Source organism: Lepus europaeus, chromosome 3 (assembly GCF_033115175.1).
Source record: "Lepus europaeus isolate LE1 chromosome 3, mLepTim1.pri, whole genome shotgun sequence".
Lineage (NCBI taxonomy): Eukaryota > Metazoa > Chordata > Mammalia > Lagomorpha > Leporidae > Lepus > Lepus europaeus.
Genome location: NC_084829.1, coordinates 46,678,595 through 46,700,242, shown reverse-complemented (window position 1 = coordinate 46,700,242; position 21,648 = coordinate 46,678,595). Strand labels below are relative to the sequence as shown.

Genomic DNA, 21,648 nt, shown 5'->3' with positions numbered 1-21,648 from the left:
AGATGAAGTCCTGCCAAGCAGTTTTAACAGCCCTCCTGCCTGGGGATTCTGAAGGACCTCATGTTTCAGAGGGATGGCCCCAGAGGCTCTGTTCTCACTGCCACACACTGTTCTCACACCTCTGCATCAAAGGGACTTTTCACAAGCCTTCATGTTTGTTTCCAGTGCATTTTAACCCCATGGAATTTCCCTCCAGTCTCTACTTCAGAAGCCTGGTAACCTGCAGTCTGGACTGCTTGAGCTCTTTGAAATCCTTTGCTTTATAAAACTAGAGCTGAGTCTTTGTTGACTGGGCATGGGACCCTCAGTGTTCTTGTTATTCACTCTACCTTGGAACATTCTTACCCCAGGTAGATTTGATCTCCTTAAAAAAAACTTATGGAAAGAAAATGGCCCTAAACTATTTCCTTAAACATTCTCTTCTATTCACATGTGTAGTTTGTTAATATAATATTTTTATGCATGAATAACATAAAATATACTTTATAACTTGAAAAGATCTAAGGAAGTAATTTTGGACATCCCATCCTGCAACACACACACACACAGCCATTCTTATGCACAATGCGGGACACATAGAATGCATTAACTAAATGTTTATTGAATTTATAAAAGTCCTTTCCTTAGAATCAGGGGAGGAAAGCAAATGTTGCAAAGCCCACCTGCCCAGAGGAATGAATCATTACTTGAAACCCACTAATAAGAAACTTAAAAGAAAGTAACATCACTGTGTCTGATTAAAAAATGAATATTTCATTCTAATTCAACCAACAGATGGATTGCATTCTACATTAGTTAACCTAAAGTAGAAATTAGAAAGTCCTGGTGTCTGACTCATTCATATATTGGTTCATTTACTCAAGACTTTTGGAGTGCCCCCTGCCATGTGTCAGCCAGGTGTGCATTGGGGCTAGCATCGCGAATGAGGATAATAGCCTCCTCCCTTCATGGAGCTTCCAGTCTACGCAAAGACAGCAGGGTGAACACTTAGAATGAAATGTGATGAGTGTTGCCACAGGACATACTACATACATTAGGAGCATATAACAAGTTAACAGAATCTTGCAAGGGGCAGCCGAGAGTACAGGTGACAACTGGATCTAAGGTTTTGGTCCTTGGAAGCCCTGCTCGAAGAAAGACTGACAAAAACTGCCCCAAACTGCACAGAGCACAAGAAAGGAAGATCTGAGAGGAGGAGATGTTTCTGCAGTGTGGCCCACAGCAGCACACGGATCACTGCTTGGACCTTTGGAACAGGATGGAGATGATGGTAAAGGTCAAGACTATCATACCGGCTGTGCCGCCAATCATCAGGCCCAGGACACTGCCATGTACCTGCATGGCCTGACAGCGCTCCCCCGTGTAGAAGAAGGCATGTCCAGAGACGCACCTGTGGGAACAAAACAAAAGGAGAATATGGGAACTACCTGGGCCTCAGGAGCTTCTTGGCAACACCCATCACCATAGTGGCGGTAATCAATGCTTGAGCACTTCCACGTGCCTGACCTCATGTGAAGAAATTAATTTAATCCTGCAATAATCCTTCAAGGTACAGGTTATTACCAGGCTGTTCTCATGATCCTCATTTTATAGAGAGGTTGAATAACTTACTCAAAGTCACACGGTTAGTAAGTGTTTCACACATGAAGTTTAATCCCAAGAGGTATGCCACCAGGCCCAGCATTTTTGGCCATCAAAGACTCAGGAGGTAGGTTCAGGGCACTTAATGTATATGTTGCCTGATACTAGCTCAGGTTCTAAACTGGACAGAGTCTGACTTGGTGCATTAGGTAGGTAGAGCTTGAAACATCTAGACAGTCTCAGTGAAAAGATTACTGTAAGTTAGTGGACTGCCAGCTATCTCATAAGGTGGTGCTGAAGGTCAAATGACATGACATGAGGATATTGTGCCTATCCAAGTGTTCGACACACAATAGGAACACAATGGCCACACCATTTTATTTTTTAAATGCCATTTGATATAAAGATCGACTAATCTAAGAACTAATGCATGAAGGGTGATGTTTCATGTCCACCATTGTAACATCTCAGCCTTCATTCAAACATTTCTACCACGAAGTCTGCTAAACAGAGCAAAAGATGATCAGAAGTCAAGACCTCTGTTTGTTAATCCTGAAATTATTTAAAGATCTCATCTCTAGCCTGGGAATTGGCTTCTCAAATATCAGCAATAGCAAGTTTTTTTTGACAGGCAGAGTTAGACAGTGAGAGAGAAAGAGACAGAGAGAAAGGTCTTCCTTCCTTGGTTCACCCCCGAAATGGCTGCTATGGCTGCCACGCTGCACTGATCCAAATCCAGGAGCCAGGCGTTTCCTCCTGGTCTCCCATGCGGGTGCAGGGCCCAAGCACTTGGGCCATTCTCCACTGCCTTCCCGGGCCATAGCAGAGAGCTGGAGTGGAAGAAGAGCAACTGGGACAGAATCCGGCGCCCCGACCAGGACTAGAACCCGGGGTACCAGTGCCGCAGGTGGAGGATTAGCCAAGTGAGCCTTGTCGCCGGCCCAGTAATAGCAAATTTGTTCAATTGTTTTCTTACCCAGTCTTCTCCAGGAATAGCTTCATTGTACTCCCTTGGGTTACCTTACCAGAGTTTATTTAACAACTCCCAGTTGTATATTGCTGGGAGAAGAATGATTTGGCTAACTAGGGGCTGACATGCAAGTGGCAACTCCTGGCCTTCCTTATTCTAGGAAGCATGAAGCCAGTTGGGGAGCATATTGGAATCTGATATTCAAGGACCTATCAGGCAAAAAAAAAGTGCATACCCATGGCTGTGGAGCCCTAAAAAATAAGATGAGCATTCTCCAATAAAAGGAAGTAGAGTGCTCTTTGAAAAAAATGATTCATTCTAAGGCTGGAACAGAGCAAACCAAAGATGAGTCTGGAGGATCCTCTGGTGCAAGAAAGTAACAATTCACTAATAAAATTAAGGGTGATTGTTGAAAGCACAGGCATCAACCTGGAAGAACTTCCAGAAATCAAAACTAGAACAATATAAGCAACAAAATAAACAATGAAGTTATGGAAATATGGCTCAGAGATTAAATAGGCACTTATGGTTCCTTACTGATATACATAAGTAACTCAAAGAGTAAATGAGTGGGGTTAGGACACAGTCACCCTTTGTAGAAGGATTCTAATTAATGAGTGTGAAAGAAGTTGAGGAAATAAAAAATCAGCACTGTAAGAATTGGTGATGGCTGTGGGCAGGGCCCACCAATGGACAAAATTAGTGGGTGAAGGTTTGAGGAAAAGCAGGATGTCTGCATGATCTCAGGGATGAACTGCAAAGAGAAGAGTAGCTGCTTTTTCTGTAGAGTCCTGGTGGGTCGAGGCGTGAAGCTTAATGTCACTAGTTGAAACAGGAATGAACATCACATACGCATTCACATGGATGCTGAAAAATCACTTCTTTGATGTTACTGCCCCAAATGCATGACCTTAAAATGCATAAATTTAATCCTGAGACAAAAAAAACCCTTACATTTTGGCAAAAACTGGTGAGATGTGCATAAGGCTTTAGTTAGAAGTATCATAACAGTGTTCATTTTTTGGCTTTGCTAATAATATTATGGCCATTTCGGATGTTCATATTAGGGAAAGGTGGGCAAAGAGCACAGAGGATCTTTCTGTAGAATTTTTGCATAAATATGTAAATCTCTAAAATCATTTCAAAATAAAAGTTTAAAAGATAGGAAACAAAGTAGAGATTGAAAAGAAGTCAAAGGAAATGCAGATGGTTTGAGATACCCAGAGTGGCTCCTACATCCACTCCTATTTTGTGACATGCAGCTGATGCTCCTGTCATCACACACACACACACACACACACTCATGAAACTTGTTTTAGGTTCTTTATTCAAACAACCATTATACCAAAATTGCCATTGAATACAGAAACCTAATGCAGACAGGCAGATCTGGATGCAAGCCCCATGTGGGTCATTCTAGAAAGCTCAACTTCCTAAAGCACTAAATGGGGTAAGAATAGCCCTGTGCTATGGGGCAGTAGTGAAGATTGCTTTATATCATGTAGATAGCATGCTCAAGAGGGCACACAACACATAGAAAGCAGTCAAAAATGATCAGATGTCCGTATTGCTATTATTGAAAGCCTGAGTAAAATAATAGCATAACAGATCTGACAAACCATTACATCAATAATAATAATTGTAATTAATAGCTAAAAATATCATCTACAGTTAGTGACAATTTAATCTTGGTCCTGATTTCCACTGCAGTAAGCTATGGTGTAGCCAAAAGCTATGGATCATTTATAAGCACTGTGGTGAAGTCAGAAATTTCAACAATGCTCAAGTGTTGACAATGCCTGAGAGATGAAAAGACATCAAAGTCACAACGCAGGAGACTTGACTGAGACACTGCAGCCCTGGCAGCATTAGCCCACGGGTCCAGGGAATCCCTTCATGGAGTCAAGGCAAGCCACCTCCAGGTGACCCTCTCTGCCAAAGTCCCTGCTCCTGACCCAACGCCTGTGTCCCCTGACCACAGAGCCTACCTGCAGCTCGCCATGCCCTTCACGTTCACACAGATGCCTTCATTTTGGCAAGGGTTTGGGTCGCATGGGTCTCTGAAGTACTGTGGCCACTTGTGATCCTCCATGGGGCCTGTGTTCTCCACGGACCGCTTCTGTCGGCTGGGCTGCCCCTGGTCAAGGCTGCCAGCTAGAGCTACCTCTGACAAGGTCTTTTCTGAACCTGCCCCTGCGGTCTGCTGCTCCTGGCTTTGAAGAACAAGGCCTTGGGGGATCGTGCTTCTGTCTCTAGTGCTGACTTCGGTCTTCTGAAGGTGGGTGATATCTTTGGGAAATAGATAAAAGTTTGTTGGGAAGATCCAGGAGTGATAACTCATTACAGTTAACTTCCATTTTTGGAGAAAACTCCCCAGAGATCACCCAAGGTGACATGGAAAAGAATCATTCAATATAGCTGGTATGCATGATACCAGCACTTTCTATTTTAAAGTAGCTCACATTTTAATTTATTAAACTTGCAAAAAGGAGTTCAAAGTTAGCACAGATGTACTGATTAAAACTACATCGATATCAGCAAACTTCCATATTTGAGAAATTACCCAAAATATAACACTAGAAATTTAGTTCCCCCCAAAGGACAGTTAAAATAAAGATGGGAGTCCTTTACCAATCAAATAAAATTCTCTTCACTTACATCACATGTATTTTTTTCAGAACAGATCCCCACCTCCTTGAACTGATTCAAAGTCAGTGTGAATTAAGGTATACACCCAGCACAGAGACTTATTTACTCAGGAAAACCAGAAAAAGTACCTTCAAAGTTCACAAAAATAATGAGGTCATCATGTTTCAGGAAACTCCTCCTCCTCAGCATTTCATGAGAGATTATACTACTCCAGCCATAGTCAATGGTTCTATAGCAAGCGCAGTTCTCATCATACGTGCCCACGATGGATGGCCTGTCCCAGATGACAGAGCCATTTATTGCTGCAAAGTTACAGGTAGCATAAAATCACATTACCTCTTTATACTTCACTTTCCATTTTGCTTTTAATCACTTTATGGGGTTTTGTCATTTAAAAAAATATATATGTTGAAAAACATTCAGATCATTTACTCTTTCTAGAAGAATTAACATTAAGGGTTGTGAGTTGGGAGGGACAGGTAATCACAGCTCTGAATGGTCAATTGTCCAGTATCCAGTGATTTCCTTAATGAAGAAGGAGGGACAGCTCTAGCTTCCTCCTTTTAAAGCTTAAAGCTCTTTTTTTTTTGGGGGGGGGAATAGCATTGTCATTTCTCTATTGATGTAAGTTTATTTGAAGGACATGTTGGCATTCAGTAACAGTTTAGGAGTCAGTATGTTAGCTCTGTGTAGAGCCTAGCAAATTATGAGTATCTGATAAATAATCGCAGCATCTGTTCCTGATTCCACAGAGCTCAATGAAGCAGGAAACTCCTGATCCACTCAAATTCTAAGTACCCAGCGTGGAGTTTAGCACATCACAGCCCTCAATAGATGCTTAATGGGTGAATTTAGGACAGAGAAGGGAAATAAGATGGCATTGAAGATGTTAATGTAATACTGCCCCATGACTATGTTGTTGATATGCCCAAAGAAAAAAATGGGAGAGGAATATTATATCTTCTTACACAGCTGAGAATCACATCTGTGAGCCCTTCTGAGTTTAGGAAAAGCTCGCGTTTATGCTCAAGCCACCTACCTGAATTTACGTGGAGGCTGGAGGTAGTTAATGCCATACTTGATGACATCCTGTTCATGACATCAGGTTCCTGGTCAAGGATTGTCAGAATCGCCTGCCTGTTTTCCACTGGCCACTCCAGAATAGCATCATTCTCCCCACTGCACACATGGAAAGTGAGTCCTAGGTAGTTAGTCCGTGTGGAGCTTATTCTGCCATGGGGGTATAAGGACACCCCAAAGCCATAGCCCTCTGAATTGTAGAACCGAGGGCTCAGGAGTCTGTCTCCTTTAACAGTGCTCTGAAGGACCTGGGAGAAATTCCGCACCGTCCAAACCCCAGTGGGGCATGGGGTTTCTGTCAGAGTGATGTCATCTAGGAAAATTCCCCCAGCTGAGTTCTGAGGGTCACCTCTTGTGCCCTGGAAAAGGTAGCGAAACTTATTTTCCTCCTGGAGTGTCACATGAGCAATTTTCCAATTCTGGTCAGAATCTCCTGAGGACAGAGAATATGATTGTAGACAATTTTGGTTAGTACTGTATGAGTCTTCACTGTGAATCTGACACTGTCCAGATACTTTACATAAATTACCTCATTTCAGCCTCGCAGTAACCTTATAAAAGAATCACCATTATAAAGTTACAGAACATTTGCAAACTTGCATCTTCGGTCAGGGAAAATTTGTTGCAAAAGATATACTGCAATGTGTTTGAAAATTCATATTCACATCTTAATCATGAATTTATTTTCCACTATCATTTAATTCCACATATTCTAGATTGCCCCCTTGTTTGCTGATCCAACTACACCCCACCCCCAATGTTAGCACTGAATGCTGGACTATAGGTTGTGAATGGCCTCTTAGGAACATCTATTTAAGCCTCACCTGGACCCTCAGTGTGGCCTCAAAACATTCACAGAATGTGTAAAACATGGCAGACATTATGCTAGGCTCTTAGAAGAGGAGGAGGGTTGGAGGAAAATGAGGAGGAGGGAGAAGAGGAAAGCAGGAAGAGGAAGAGTGTGAGGAGGAGGAGGAGGAAGAAAAACGGGGGATGAAATGGGAAGGAAGAGAAAGAGCACAGCCCCAGATTTTAAACCAAACCAGTCCCTGTGAGAAGGCTTCCACGGACCTTGAAATGTTGCCATCTTGACCAGCTTCCGAACGCTGCCCGTGCTGTCATCTCTCCTGACCCAGACCACGAGTCTGTCTGAAGGGCTTCCTGTCATTTTATAAAAAAACTGCAGGCACTGCTGCTTCCTCTTGGGGTAAAGAATCCGAGACTCCAGTAGAGCTGCCTCTTCTGCTGCCCCCAAGCTGGTGTTGAAATGCATGAAGTAGCCGGCACCTGCGGAGAAAGTACCCCAACATCCCATCTCTGGCTCCTGATTGCTCAGGCTGCTATCCACCCAGACAGAGAGAAATAGGGAGCAAGAGCTGTTATCTGGACACTGAAAGCTAGAATTCCGGAGAAAATAAAAGGAAGGCCATTTGTCAGTAGAGTCTCATTCCATTGGCCATACTTTCTGGCTAAAGCCACAGCTGAGCACCATTTCCTTTGAATGCCTTTTCCCCAAGGCTGTGGAATGCAGCTTAAAGAAATAGGCTTCAAGCAAGATTTGATGAGATTTGGTGTTTGTAAGATTAACTCTGTTTTTTTTTTTAATTGACTTCATTAGAGATTTATTCCAAGGATATGAGTTGGTCTCCTGATTGTAAAACAATCTGTGGGGTTCAAAGACTTAGGGTTTAGATTTCAAGCATTCACAATGTTGTAAAGTTCAACTTCCCCTGTTTCTAGCCTAATAACTGGGTATGTTATCAATGTAAACAATCATCTTTACTAAATTTTGAGAAGGGATCATCAAGACACATTAGGCATTGAGGATTTCTGCTTAAATGTAAAGGAAAATTTTGAGAAAAATAAAACACTGAAACAGAGGATGGAAAGCATCTGTAATTAGTGCCAGAGCTGGGGTTTGCCGAATTCAAATGTCTGAAAACTCCTTTGCCTAAAAACAAGCAAGAGGCTAAGCAAATATGTCATTTGGAAAACCAGAATACTTTTCAAGTCAAGCATAATAAAAATTTCTTGCATATACAGAGGTTCTTTAAACTGTATTCCAGCACCCAACTCCTTAGCCAAATGCTCCAGTGAAAAAGTCCAGAAGATTGGGGCTGGCACTGTGGCATGGTAGGTTAAGCTACTGCCAGCGACATCGGCATCCTCTATGGGCACCAGTTCATATCCCGGCTGCTGCACTCTGATCTACCTGCCTGGTAATGCACCTGGAAAAGTGGTGGAAAATGACACCAGTACTTGAGCACTTGCACCCATGTGGGAGACTCAATTGAAGCACCTTGCTCCTGGCTTCAGTCTGGCCTAGCCCTGGCTGTTGTAGTCATTTGGAGAGTGAACAGTGGATTGAAGACCCTCCCCTACCCCCATCTCTCCCTCTCTCTGTATAACTCTGCCTTTCAAATAAATACATCTTTAAAAACTTTTTTTTTCAGAAGATCAACATGACGTGCACATCTATGGCAGTTCTAGGTGCTCTGGCAAAGCTCCCTAGCATTCCTCGCCTCATCCTGCCTCACACATGGTGCACACACCTTCTCTGTCGGTAACAAGCCTTGATGGTTACATATATCTTAATGGCTTTAATGTTGCATAAAGGGATCGCTTCTCAGCCTTTTGGCTAAGATCAGTGTAATGTTGCATAAGGGAAAATTCTACTTTCTTGTACGAGTATGTTCTTCCCAATACTTGAACTTCCTAGTCTAAGATCTCTGCATCATGAATGCTTGAGTTATAGAAAAGCAGAGCCAACAAGACCAAAATGTTCAATATGGGAGAATTAGGCAGGACATTAGGGAATGAATGAGCTGGAAAATTTTCCACGGTTTCTGTCTCTAGCCACGTGCCTTAACTCTACCCCCTTGCCTGCCAATTCAGAACACCCACTTTCCCATGATACACCTGGGTCTCCTCCACGATTAGGATGAAGATACCATGACAAATGCGTGTAAGATGAGCTCCACATGAAGATGCCAGGAAACCCTCCCAGAAGGCTTCGTGCACACTAAGCCCTGCACAAATGCCACTCTGTGTGTATATTCAGTTTGGCAGCACCCCCCACCCCCTAAAGGGGACCACTGGACCTGGGAACACCACTATTTTTGGCCTTCTCTCATGCTCTTTCCATGTGAGCAGCTGTCATTCTGGCCCTCTCATGAGGAACTTTTCTCCTGGTGGGGTTGCCTGTATTCATGCTTGAACATATATTCAATTTCTCACTTTAAATAAATCCTTCTCTCACTATTGCACTTATTTATGCCTCTTACCTTGTATAGAGGCAAGATCCTAGAATAAAACTGGAAAACACATTCCTACAATAGGTTTTCAGGGGCCTTTGCTCAGAAATCTCTGTACAGGTGCACTAGAAATTATGCAGTGAAAGTCAGGTAACTCAGTCTAGGGACTCAGGAGGCCTCAATTCATGTTCCATGTATGCCACTAACCAGTATTCATTCATTTCTCTGGGTTTTGAATGAAAGGAGAGGTCTGTCTCAAAGAATCATTCAAGTTCTGCAAGTTTGTGCATCTACCTGAACAATGCAAGTGCTCTCTCACAGGGGTACAGGGTCCCATTAAATGTCTCCTGTAGAATAATAATAGCTGATCAAGTCAACTTAATAAACCTTGTCCAGATATTTCTTATTGCGTATAGTCCTTTCCTTTACTACTAAGTAAACATTCTTCTAGCAGACTCCTCTCACCTGATGATCATCTTTCTTTTAAGTTGGGAATTGCATATTAGCCTAGCAACAAGCCCACAGGAGAGCATGGGCTACAGGCTAAAATGGATGGCAATTTACAAAAAACTTCAGGCTTGGTCACCCTTTGGACACTTGGGATGATATGTTTGATAATGTGTTGTGTCATAGAGACTTTCACCTTCAGCCAAGGCCAGAGGAAGAGTGGCAATGACCAATGACCTCTTACATTCTTCTTGGTGGCTTGGCATCTGGGTGACAGTTTGGGCCCTTTCTCTGAAGGAAATCTAAGCAACTTTTAGATAGGCATGGACTTATGGCTTTTACAACTATCAAGTATACATAAAGTTATTGTAATATGTAACCCTACCTACTTCCAAAGAGGTGAATATGATGTGAATGACAAGCACGTATTAAAGATGAGAAAATCAGAGTGAAAAATAAATAGATCCTCTGGAAATAAAGGGAAAATGAAAAATAAATGTAGAGATGGAGTGAAACTGCAGGGCTGCAAGGGCTTCCATTCCACTGTGAATTGTCAATATCTTGATGTTCTATGAAGCTCACAAAATTAAAATCATTTTTTAAAAACAAAATTCCTTTAGTCAAAATTAGTACATGGTGGAGCCAGATTTTAAACCCAAGTCTTTCTGACTTCATGACTTTTTCACTATACAAACAACATATAGAAACTATCTGAGGCTCTGCTATCCAATATGGCAGCTACAAAACCTGTGTGGTTATGTAGTGCTTCATCTGTAGCCAGTCCTAACTGACACAGGCTGTAAGGGTAAGAAGAACTTCAGATTTTCAATACTGCATATAAAAGTATATAAAAAAGAGAAAATCTCATAATAACTTTTATATATATGTGAAAATGCTAATATTTCTGATATATTAGGTTAAAGAAAACATGCTATAAAAGTAATTTCATATTTTAAAGTTGAATGTGACTCTTAGAAAATTTTACATTACATACATTGTTCTCATTATATTTGTATTGGAGGGGAGTGTTCTGGAGACATTAACTTTATTTACAAAGTCATGTCTTAACAATGCCCCATATCAGTTTTGTCATCACTTAAACACATGTTTCTTTTTTGTGCTCAGAGTTTGGATGCTTTTTATTTAATAATTATGGTAGTAAAAATGTTATTTGTCTTTGTTCGTTTTTTCAGGTTTGATAACTAACATTCATTTGAGGCAAAACACGATGGCTTCCACTACCTAATGGAACCTGGTGAACCATCACAATATATTTACTCTCCACTTTCACTGACCTGTACATTGCCCCTCCAATGTGTGATCCACTTGTCCAGCCAGGGCACTGTTCTCACGGACCCAGTCAGCATCATCTCTGGTGCCCTGAATCATCCCACAAATGTTTGTCTTCTCAAAAGCACAGTGGTCCAAAAGGGTGTGACTTGTAGCTGCAAATAATACATTTGTCACCCAGTTAAAAGTGTAGGCATTTCATTCCAAATAGCTAAAGTCTCAAGACTCTGAGATTTCATTGTTCAAATAGAACAGGATAGTGAGCCTTTCATTCTTCTTAACTTTTTCCCAAATGCAAATCTTATTGTCTTCAGATCTTAGCACAAGTCAACACAGATACAGACTTACCTACCCCACAGAGTCAAGATTAAAAGACCTATAATCACCCTTTGCTATATAAATGCTACCATAAAAACTTCTCAGATGGAAAGCAAAGGACCTATAACACTGTGCTTTGTACACAGTGAGTCTTCTGTTCACACTCACTGAATGGATTGTGTCTCTGAAGACTACATGGGTCATCTTAGGAATAAGTCCACCCCAGAAGAATAGGTTATTCTAGGTATAACTAACCTGGGGAAGGAAATTTGCGGGACACAAAATACTTTCAAGCCCATCCTCTGTCAACTTTATACAATGTTACACCCTTCAAAAGGAAGGTAAAGAAGTCAGACAATAACAGCTCCTTATATTTGCCTAATACTTCTATTTTATAAAGCTCACCTGCATACTCAATATTCATAACCATTTTTTCTAGTCTAGAGAAAGTAGTCTAGTCTAACAATGAAGGCTATGTAACTTGTTGTTGTTCCCTTAACTGGAACATTAAAGGTGAGGAGAGGAAGAGGTAAAGGAAAGCTTGAAGACTGAGGGACTCTGCTGAGGCCACTTCAACCAGTCCTCAGCCCCAGGGGTACTTACTGCAATTGTACATTCGGTTCAGCCTCTCCAAGTCGAGGGCACTAAAATCCAGGCGTTGCCCAATGACGGAATCAAACTCAGGGATCTTGGCCGTGATGGTGGGAACACTTTCATTCTTGTTAAATGAAAAAGGTGCATAATGCATCACAGACTCATAATCATAGGGCGTGTTGAGGTCTGTGATGATGTTGTCATTATAGGTGTTGAAGTTGTGCTCATAACCTGTTAGAGACAGAAGCCCAAGTCCTACTCAGTCATATTATTTCCACCCCCATCTTTCCTCTTTGATTAGATACCCAAAGATCTCAAAAAAACAAGATGGTGCGTCTCTAATTTAAATATATATACCCATTTTATAATTATTATAATGTATAAGTGATAACACATTGTTTATTATTAATATTAATCCGTTAATATGTTAATATATACCATGTATAAAACTATTGTGATGACTATAAAATACATGTTATAATATATATGCATATATTTAAGTAGAAGGTATGTTACAAATATATATGCAGGTTGAGCATCACTAAAGCACAAATCCAAAAGCCAAAATCCTCCAAAATCTGAAAGCTCAAAAAGTTTTGAAGCATTTCAGATGACAGGTTTTCAGATTAGGGGTGCTTAACTGATAAATTGTATGCAAATCTTATAAAATATGAAAAACTCTGAAATTTGAAACTCTGGTAACAAGGACTTCGGACAAGGGATGCTCAACCTAAATATGGGTGTGCGTGTTTGTGTATGTGTGTGCGTAAGTCTTTCAGAAAGACAAGGTGACATAGCAAAGCTGAGGAAGCACTCCAAATGGAAGAAAAAGAAATTTTTTAATTCAGGAAAAGTGAAGACTTATTGTATTCAACACCCATAGTCCTAATAGTCAAGTACATCAGTCACCTGAATGTGTTTGGAGATATACCTGGTCACCTCTAGCATTGGTTGGGAAAAGGAAATCTGAGGGGCAGAGGGAAAGGTGAACAACTGGCAAGAAAGGAGCATCTTGGGGCCGGTGCTGTGGTGTAGCAGGTTAAGCTGCTGCCTGTGATGCCGGCATCCCATATGGGTGCCAGTTCAGAACCTGGCTGCTCCACTTCTGAACCATCTGCCTGCTAATGCACCTGGGAAAGCAGCAGAAGATGGTCCCTGCACCCACGTGGGAGACCAAAAAGAGAACTTCCTGGCTTCTGCTTGCCCAGCCTTGGCCGTTGTGGCCATCTATGGAGTGAGGCAGCAGATGGAGGATATTCTCTCTCTTTCTCTCTCTCTCTCTCTCTCTCTCTCTCTCTCTGTGTGTGTGTGTGTGTCTTCTTCTGCCTGTGACTCTTTCAAATAAATAAATAAATCTTTAAAAAAAGAAATAAAGGAGCATCTTGTCAATCAAAACTCACATCCTTCTGTTCTAGAAATAATCTCATGGGCAGAAAAATAAAATTGGATGAAGATTATTCTCCTATCAGAATAGGAAAGGTAAATGTGTTCCTAGGTTAGTGCAAGTGAGATTAGATGTGCCTAGCTAAATGGCTGATCACATGCTTCATCTGTACTAATGGGAAGATTGCAGGTTTTTCATTTCCTTTGTACAGAGTGACAGAAAAACTGCCTGAGAAGCTCGTAACACTTCCAATCATAAACTCCAGCCCTCATGCCTTCTCTTTCTCCACCTCCCCAGTCATTTTTAACAATTATAAAAAGGAAAGTGTAACATCTTCAGTGCAGGACTGAAGAAATGTGGTGCAACCTGGCAGTGCTCCAGCAGTTGCTGGGAAAAGGGTCTGAATACTTTAGGAGAAGTCAATGAACTCCATCGTCTCAACACACATGGATTACTTGGGTGAGATCAAAGCCTTTCTGCAGGTGGGACAGGACTGATAGAAATAAATGGCTCAAACAGGGAAGGGAAAAAACCACTCCCTCTATAGTACTTGGTCCTAGGATGTCATTTGAAATGATGGGTTTGTCAAGAGCACCAGTGGTGGAGAAGATTGGGGTTTGGGTCTAGGATCTCCTGGTGTCTTTTGGTGGTACCTTGTTTCAGGTAACTTGCTTCAACTCGTTGTTTTCTTTCACTTCCCATATAATTGGCAGGCTAGGATAGTTTATGTTTTATTATTATTCAAGTGATCTTATCAGAATGATTTGGAAGGAAATGGTCTGAATATTTTTAAAAAATGTATCCAAGAGATTTTATTATCGTTATGCCAGCTATCTACCTGGATCTATGCTAGGTAGCTGGTGGCTCCTGACAGTGAATAAACAGCATAGGCGTTAACCTCCTTCAGAGAACTCACTTCTGGGGAGCCTTGAAGAGGGGTCAGTCAGAAAACTTTTTTCTATAAACTGGTAGATGAGATTTTATTGGCTTCACAAACTATATTTTCTCTGTCAGCTACTCCACTCTGCCACTGTAGGACAATTGTGGCCATAAATAATACATAAATAAATGAATATAACTGTGTTCCTATAAAGCTTTACTTATAAAAGCAAGTGGATATGGTCCATGGGCTGTAGCTTGCTCACCCATGCTAGACCTTGGAAGCTGAGTTTTTTTTTTTTTCTTAGTAGAGGGAAGTAGATTTGGAAAACATAATTGTGACTCTAGAAATGGGGATGAACTTGGAGTGAGAACTTTATTGTCAATACAGTGTTTTAGGTTAAACAAGACAGTCATCAGCCAGGGATGGCATACAATAAAAGTTATAAATAATCTTGAAAAATTATACTGTCCTGTATAAGGTTTATAAATTTACTGAATTTGATGTTGTAAATAAGAACAGTTCTCCAGTTATTACAGGCAATTTAAATAGATGGAATTACAACTGATGAAAATGTAGATAGGAGATAAGTAAATATTCATATGTGTTGAGCAATCTGTGCTAGACTCAGAGCCAAGTACATCTTCAAATTACGCTGGCAAATGTGTTGGCTCATTCTGATAAAGGGGACCTCGTTTATACTAAAGCCTTCATGGGTCCAGCATCGTGGCAAACTCGGTTAAGTCATTGCCTGTGACCCTGGTATCCCATATTAGAGTGCCAGTTTGAGTCCTAGAGGATCTGCTTACCATACAGCTCCCTACTAATGTGCCTAGCAAAGCAGTGGAGAATAACTCAAGTACTTGGGCCCCTGCTACCCACATGGGAGACCTGCATGGAGTTGCAATCATTTGGGGAGTGAACCAGCTGATGGAAGATCTCTTTCTCTGTCTCTTCCTCCTTCTCTTTCTCTCGTCTTGATTTTAAAATAAATTTAACAATAACTACAAAAAAATTTTAAGAAAGATTTTATTTATTTTTTTTTGAAAGGTAGAGTTACAGAGAGACAGAGGCACAGAGAGAGAGAGAGAGAGAGAGAGAGAGAGAGAGAGAGAGACAGAGATCTTCCATCTGCTGGTTCACTCCCTAAATGACTGCAATAGCTGGAGCTGAGCCGATCCAAAGCCAGGAGCCAGGAGCTTCTTCTGGGTCTCACATGTGGGTGCAGGGGCCCAAGCACTTGGATCATCTTCTACTGCTTTCCCAGGCCATAGCAAAGAGCTGGATCAAAAGTGGAGCAGCCGGGACTTGAACCGGGGCCCTTATGGGATGCCAGCACTGCAGGTGGTGGCTTTACACCCCAAAAAAATCTTTCTTAAGAGCTCTAAGCATTGGGACCAATGCTGTGACATAGTAAGTTAAGCATCCTCCTGTGGCACCGGCATTGCATTTGGCCACCAGTTCAAGTCCTGGCTGCTCCTCTTCCAATCCAGCTCTCTGCTGTGGCCTTGGAAAACAGTAGAGGATGGCCCAAGTGCTTGGGCCCTTGCACCCATGTGGGAGACACTGGAAGAAGCTCCTGGCTCCTGGCTTCAAATCAACTCAGCTTCTGTCATTCCAGCTACTTGGGGAATAAACCAGCAGATGGAAGACCTCTCTCTCTGACTCTCCCTTGCTCTGTCTGTAATTCTGCCTCTAAAGTAAATAAATAAATACATCTTTAAAAATAAAAGCTGTAAGCATTGCCTTCTTCAAAACCTAGAAATGGAAATATAACAGGCTTAATTCTGTAAATTTTATAACATCAGTTTTGGCTGCTCAGAATTAATTTTCTTATCCCTTCCAAGATCTTCACTATATTCCAGATTTTCTAGACAGTTGAGCTCCAAATAGTTGAAGCATTAAATGATTACATAAAAATGTGTGTGTATACTTATGCAGAGACATGCATACATTTTAATTATAATTTATACTCACAGAAATTTAAAAATATAAACTATATAAGAATAAAAATCAGTCACAAGCTTATTATCCATTAAATAACTACCATTAACTTTGATTTTTAAGTGTGTGTTTGGTTAAAAAACCTTTAAAGTTGTGTTTGTCGTATACACACATAATTCTGTACCCTGCTGTATATGTTATAAAAACCTCTTAGAAAATATAAAAAAAAGAAATGGAAACATTTTCTATTTTCTCATAAGATTTTGAGGAAAACCAAGTACATAGGAAGGTAAGAAACTCAGGACTGTAGATAAATGTAGGTCAAGTCTAACAGTACCCTGAGTCTCACAATCAGAAATTCAGTCCTATGACCTCTAACCCTGTTCCCTTTTCTATCTACACACACCCAGTTATAATACGATTACATCTGAGAGACAAATATAGTAAGTCTAATCTGTCAGGGCTGGCACTGTGGCATAGTGGGTAAAGCCACCGCCTGCAGTGTTGGCAGCCCATATGGGCGCTGATTCAAGTCCCAGCTGCTCCACTTCTGATCCAGCTCTCTGCTATGGCCTGGGAAAGCAATAGAAGATGGCCCAAGTCCTTGGTGCACCCATGTGGGAGACACAGAAGATGCTCCTGGCTTCAGATCAGTGCAGCTCCAGCTGTTGCAGCCAACTGGGGAGTGAACCATCAGATAGAAGACCTCTCTCTCTCTCTCTCTCTCTCTCTCTCTCTCTCTGCCTCTCCTTCTCTCTGTGTAACTCTGACTTTCAAATAAATATATAAATCTTTTTTTAAAAAAAGTCTAATCTGTTATTGCATCTCTCGGTGAGTACCAGCCAGTTTTCCTAGATTGAACTGGAAGGCTTACCTGGCCTCAAGTTCGGCGGTTAGATGGTAGGGTGGGTGGACTTGTGTTAAATCCTGGTGCCCTATCAGGCTTTTAAAAATCACACAATTTTCCCCCTTTCTGCATCATTACACATTGAGATAATTATCAGAATATGAATGACTGGGAGAGACTTGGGTTGAGAAACCCCACCAGTGATTTCAATATGATTAGCCATCCCAACCTAACATGAGACCTGCTAACCACCTGACTTCACAATGAGCTTGTCATGGAAAAAGTGTTTTGAGGATTCATATTTAATTTTAGAGCTTTCCAGTGTTTCCAAAGCCTTCAAATTTAAATTACTATTAGAATGCACAGCTCTATATGCACCCACATATGAAATTGTGATCTCAATAAAACAGATAACCACTGCTATAGCTTGTCTCCTGGGCTTTATGTGTTGGAAAAAACCCTAATATCCTTAGAAACTTAATCTACTTTACTTATTAAGCCAGAAAAGTAGACAGACTTTTGGGATAGTTTCAATGAAAACGCTAATACAAAGCAGAAGCTTCTGATTAACTTTCAGTTAACTCACACATCGAGTTAACCAACACACACTATTCCCTGAGATATTTAACTGATAGTAATAATCAGATCAGCACAGCTCACAGGGGAGGTCAACAAGTAATAATAATTTGTGATCACTTTGAATCTCCTGTCCACCCACTAATTTGGCCTGCTCATCTAGGGTGCATCTCAACAAATGATAAAGATGGCCACCATCTCCACCCAGCTATGTTGGGTTCATACACACCTGAAATAATTTCATCCCACCAGATGTTGACATAATCATCTCGGTCACTTCTTGACTGCTCATGATAAAATCCCAAAGCATGCAGGATCTCATGTTCAATGATGGCCTTATAGTCACACCCCTGGCCAATGGAAAGGTTCTGTCCCACATGATTGTCACCGACATAAGACCAGCACCTTTAAAGAAAAGAGGGTATTTTTCTCCTAGAAAATTCCTGAGTGGTTGTAATTCATAAGATTCCAGAACACATATTAGAAAAAGTTAGACTTGACTTTAAAAATAAATGATCATTTCTGTTTGGTGGGAACATTAAAAATCCTCTCATCTAGCTGTTTTGAAGTATTCAATATAATGTTTTTAACCATAGTCATTATACTGTGCAATAGCTACCAAAAACATTTATCCTGTTGCTTTCTAACTGTTGACCGCTTATTATACAGTGTATATGTGTATTGAGACATCACACACCATAAATATGTATCAACAGTATTCTCATATGCTGATGGTTTAAAGATAGGGAAAGAGTTAAATAAGGAACTAGAGGGAATGAAGGCCTGACAAGTGATATTCCATTCTGAAAGTGAAATGCATTCATAAACAAATTAATCATAATACTCAATCAAGATGGAAGGAAGTAAAAAATGGCTCTTCTTCCTCCCCTCTACAAACCCACAGACACTCTAAAGAATAACACTGTTGTCCTTATACAAAAATGTTAAATTATCTCTGAGCAGCAGCTGTACTTGATTTAAATTTTCTTTTTATACATTAGTAAACTTTCAAATTTCCTATAATGAGCAGGTGTAAATTTTAGGAGCATGACAAAGAAACTAGTTGAAAAGGCAAGTTGGTGCATCTGTCTTCAGATGTAGCAGATCTATGGAGAATGTTATGGCAGCACAAACAAGGCTGCCTAATTTCTGAAGTGCCCTGGGAAAGGAGGACCCTTAGCTTCCTTCAGAAACCAATGGGAGCAGGAACTTCTGGCAGATTCTCTAAGTTCTTCACCAATTTGATGTGTAGAGGTCAATGAATTTTAGTAACTACACCAACTTGTGCAAGCATAACTATGATCAACTTGCCTCTCAGAGTTTATCCTGCAAAACCTTCACAGCCCAGAGGAAGCATTTGTTATTTGTTTCTTTTTGTTTTTCCATTTCTTTTCCAACAGAAAGTATTTTGCAAGTTGCAAAAATACCATAAATTCCAGCACTATGAACCTCTGACATTGTCTTTCTGAATGATCCCAGCTGAACACCTGTCAGAGAACCACTGCTCTGAAAGATATGGGGCACTTTGTGCCAGTCCCTTCCTTAACCTGCTTCTTTCCTTTTCCCATCCCTAACTTAAATGTAACAGGGGCACCTGCCAGCCATAGACCATAAGAGTTTCCCATATTCAACTTTAACAAAGAATGTCTCTCGAACAAGACACATCCCTTAATCGGGTACCGAAAACTGACTTAAAAGCAGAACAGAAATCAAGAGAATTTTGTCAAGAAAGAGAGAATTTTTAGAAAGTAATCAAGTTGATATTTTATTTTTGGGTTTCTGCTTTTTAAAAGAAAAGAGAGTACAGTAAGATTAGTGGTTAGGCAATGAAAATGGAAGTGCTAAGGAAACTTATTTTTTCCTAGAAATTTTTAATAAACAATTTAAGGCTTTGATACTTTCTGGAAGTTCAGAAGTTGCCAAGGAACAAGATGAAATAGTCAAAAGCAGAGTCCCTCTAAAATGTGTGGATTTAGCAATGACTAAGGCACACTTTAAATGTTTTCCCTTCACATAAAATGAAACTGCCCAAATACTTTTGGCTATTTCCATTTATATGCCCTGCAATAACCTCAAAGAATAAACCACATGACCCAAACAGATTCACAATCCCATTTCTGCAGACACTTTCAGCAATATTCCCAACCTAAATGAACGCAGTCATTACCCTCTAGTCACCCTAACCATAAATCTCAAAGGCTTTCTGGTTGTTACAAATCTGTTTCTTTACATGTGTCTGGAATCATTGCCTCTTCTTTATTTTGACCTGTTCCTTAGTGTATGTCCCTTTCAACTCTCTCCTGAAGAATTTGAGCATTCTTAAATTGGTCTTCCACCAACAGCACTTCTCTTTCAAGTCCTTAATCCACCACTAATCAAGTAATCTTTGTAAAATGGAAAACTGAGCATCTAATGAATCTTGCACAACACAGTAGGTTCCCTCACACATGGTTCTTATTTCCGGGCTCCAGTTTATCTTCCTGGACCCCTGGTCCTTCCTTCTGCCCCTTGCACTCAAAGCTTTAGATGTATTAAACTCAATGGGTTCTCTAAGTAAGCCAGCTTCATGTTCATCATGTTCTTGTCTCTTCTCCATCTTCCCTTTCTCTCCTCCTCCTTTCCTCTCTCTCTTCCTACCCTGTTCATCCTTCTCTTCTCTATCTCCATATCCTTCTCCCTTCCTCATTGATATAATCATTCATTTTGGTTCTGCCTGATATTTCACTCAGCATTTCATTCAAGGTCCTGCTACAGCTCAACGTTGTATGTAGAAATTATTTACTTGCTGTTTGTTCACTGTCCCCACCTGCCAGCTATAAACCTTGCAATGTCTAAGGCCGCATCTCGTGCTTCTTTGCACATGCTGAAAGCACACTTCCTGGTGCAAAGTAGGTGTTCACAAATCTTTTAATTAAAGAATGAACCAAGAAAATAACTATCTACAAGGTATTTAATTTGTATCTAGATAATAACCAATATTTTGCTTTAACTGGTATTTCTTTGCCTACACTGTTTCCTTGTCTTCCCTTTTATCTCTATTATCCATCCATGATTTACAAAAGCCCCTGGATGGAACTAGACAGACATGCAAGGAAAACTTAGAGGCATGATGGGAACTAGAGCATGAGCAAACGCTTCCACGAAGTCTGCAGACTGACTTCATTTCTCAAGGTCACCTAGCCCAGGTTGGTTACCATGAAGAGCCCTGAAATAAAAGAGCTTGTTTCTTGATATAAAATTCATTTCTTCTTAGAAACTTCTTACAAAGTAAGTCATCGACAATGAAAAGCAAGTTTACATCTTGAACTTTAACAACAGAGTACTATAACTTAATGTAGTACCATTAAAAAGACATATTTTATATTTCAATAAATCTGACTTTTAAAAAAGTACTTTAATTTAAAACATGACCTAAGCCTAGGAAAGGAATTGAGGTAAATATCCCTGGAATACAGATGTATCCAAAAATTCATTCTCTGCTAAGCACATTAAAGATACTGCATAACTGAATAATTCAGTGAAATATTTGATTTTGCTTTTAGTTTCCTTTCACTATCTTCTTCTATCATTTGAAATATATGTGTCACTTTTTATAAGCAAAATACATGTTCATTTTCTGTAAAATTTCATACCAACCCATCAAACTGCTGAAATATGATGTATGAGCTTTCTCCTTCATAGGGCTTAAAATCCACACAGGACTTGAGGCGAAACATTTCAAAGGCATAGAGAATGGCTCCTTTGGCATTTAGCTCTGCAGAAATTAGAAAAAAATATCAATGAGAATTCTTTAGATTTTGAGTAATATACATAACATAGTATAGAGAAAATCAT

At 40.4% G+C, this 21,648-nt stretch overlaps 1 protein-coding gene across 1 annotated transcript in view; it reads right to left on the bottom strand.

Annotated features, from left to right (window-relative positions):
- Nucleotides 1–1,233: 1,233 nt before the first annotated feature.
- MEP1A (meprin A subunit alpha) overlaps nucleotides 1,234–21,648 on the bottom strand; it is a 35,063-nt gene continuing 14,648 nt past the window's right edge. The window contains exons 7-15 of the mRNA XM_062187511.1: nucleotides 21,451–21,568; nucleotides 18,044–18,219; nucleotides 12,193–12,414; nucleotides 11,277–11,426; nucleotides 7,352–7,567; nucleotides 6,240–6,713; nucleotides 5,329–5,502; nucleotides 4,540–4,840; nucleotides 1,234–1,390 (exon numbers count right to left, since the gene is read on the bottom strand). Of these exons, the coding sequence (XP_062043495.1) occupies nucleotides 1,234–1,390; nucleotides 4,540–4,840; nucleotides 5,329–5,502; nucleotides 6,240–6,713; nucleotides 7,352–7,567; nucleotides 11,277–11,426; nucleotides 12,193–12,414; nucleotides 18,044–18,219; nucleotides 21,451–21,568 (1,988 nt within the window). The remainder of the gene's footprint in view (nucleotides 1,391–4,539; nucleotides 4,841–5,328; nucleotides 5,503–6,239; nucleotides 6,714–7,351; nucleotides 7,568–11,276; nucleotides 11,427–12,192; nucleotides 12,415–18,043; nucleotides 18,220–21,450; nucleotides 21,569–21,648) is intronic.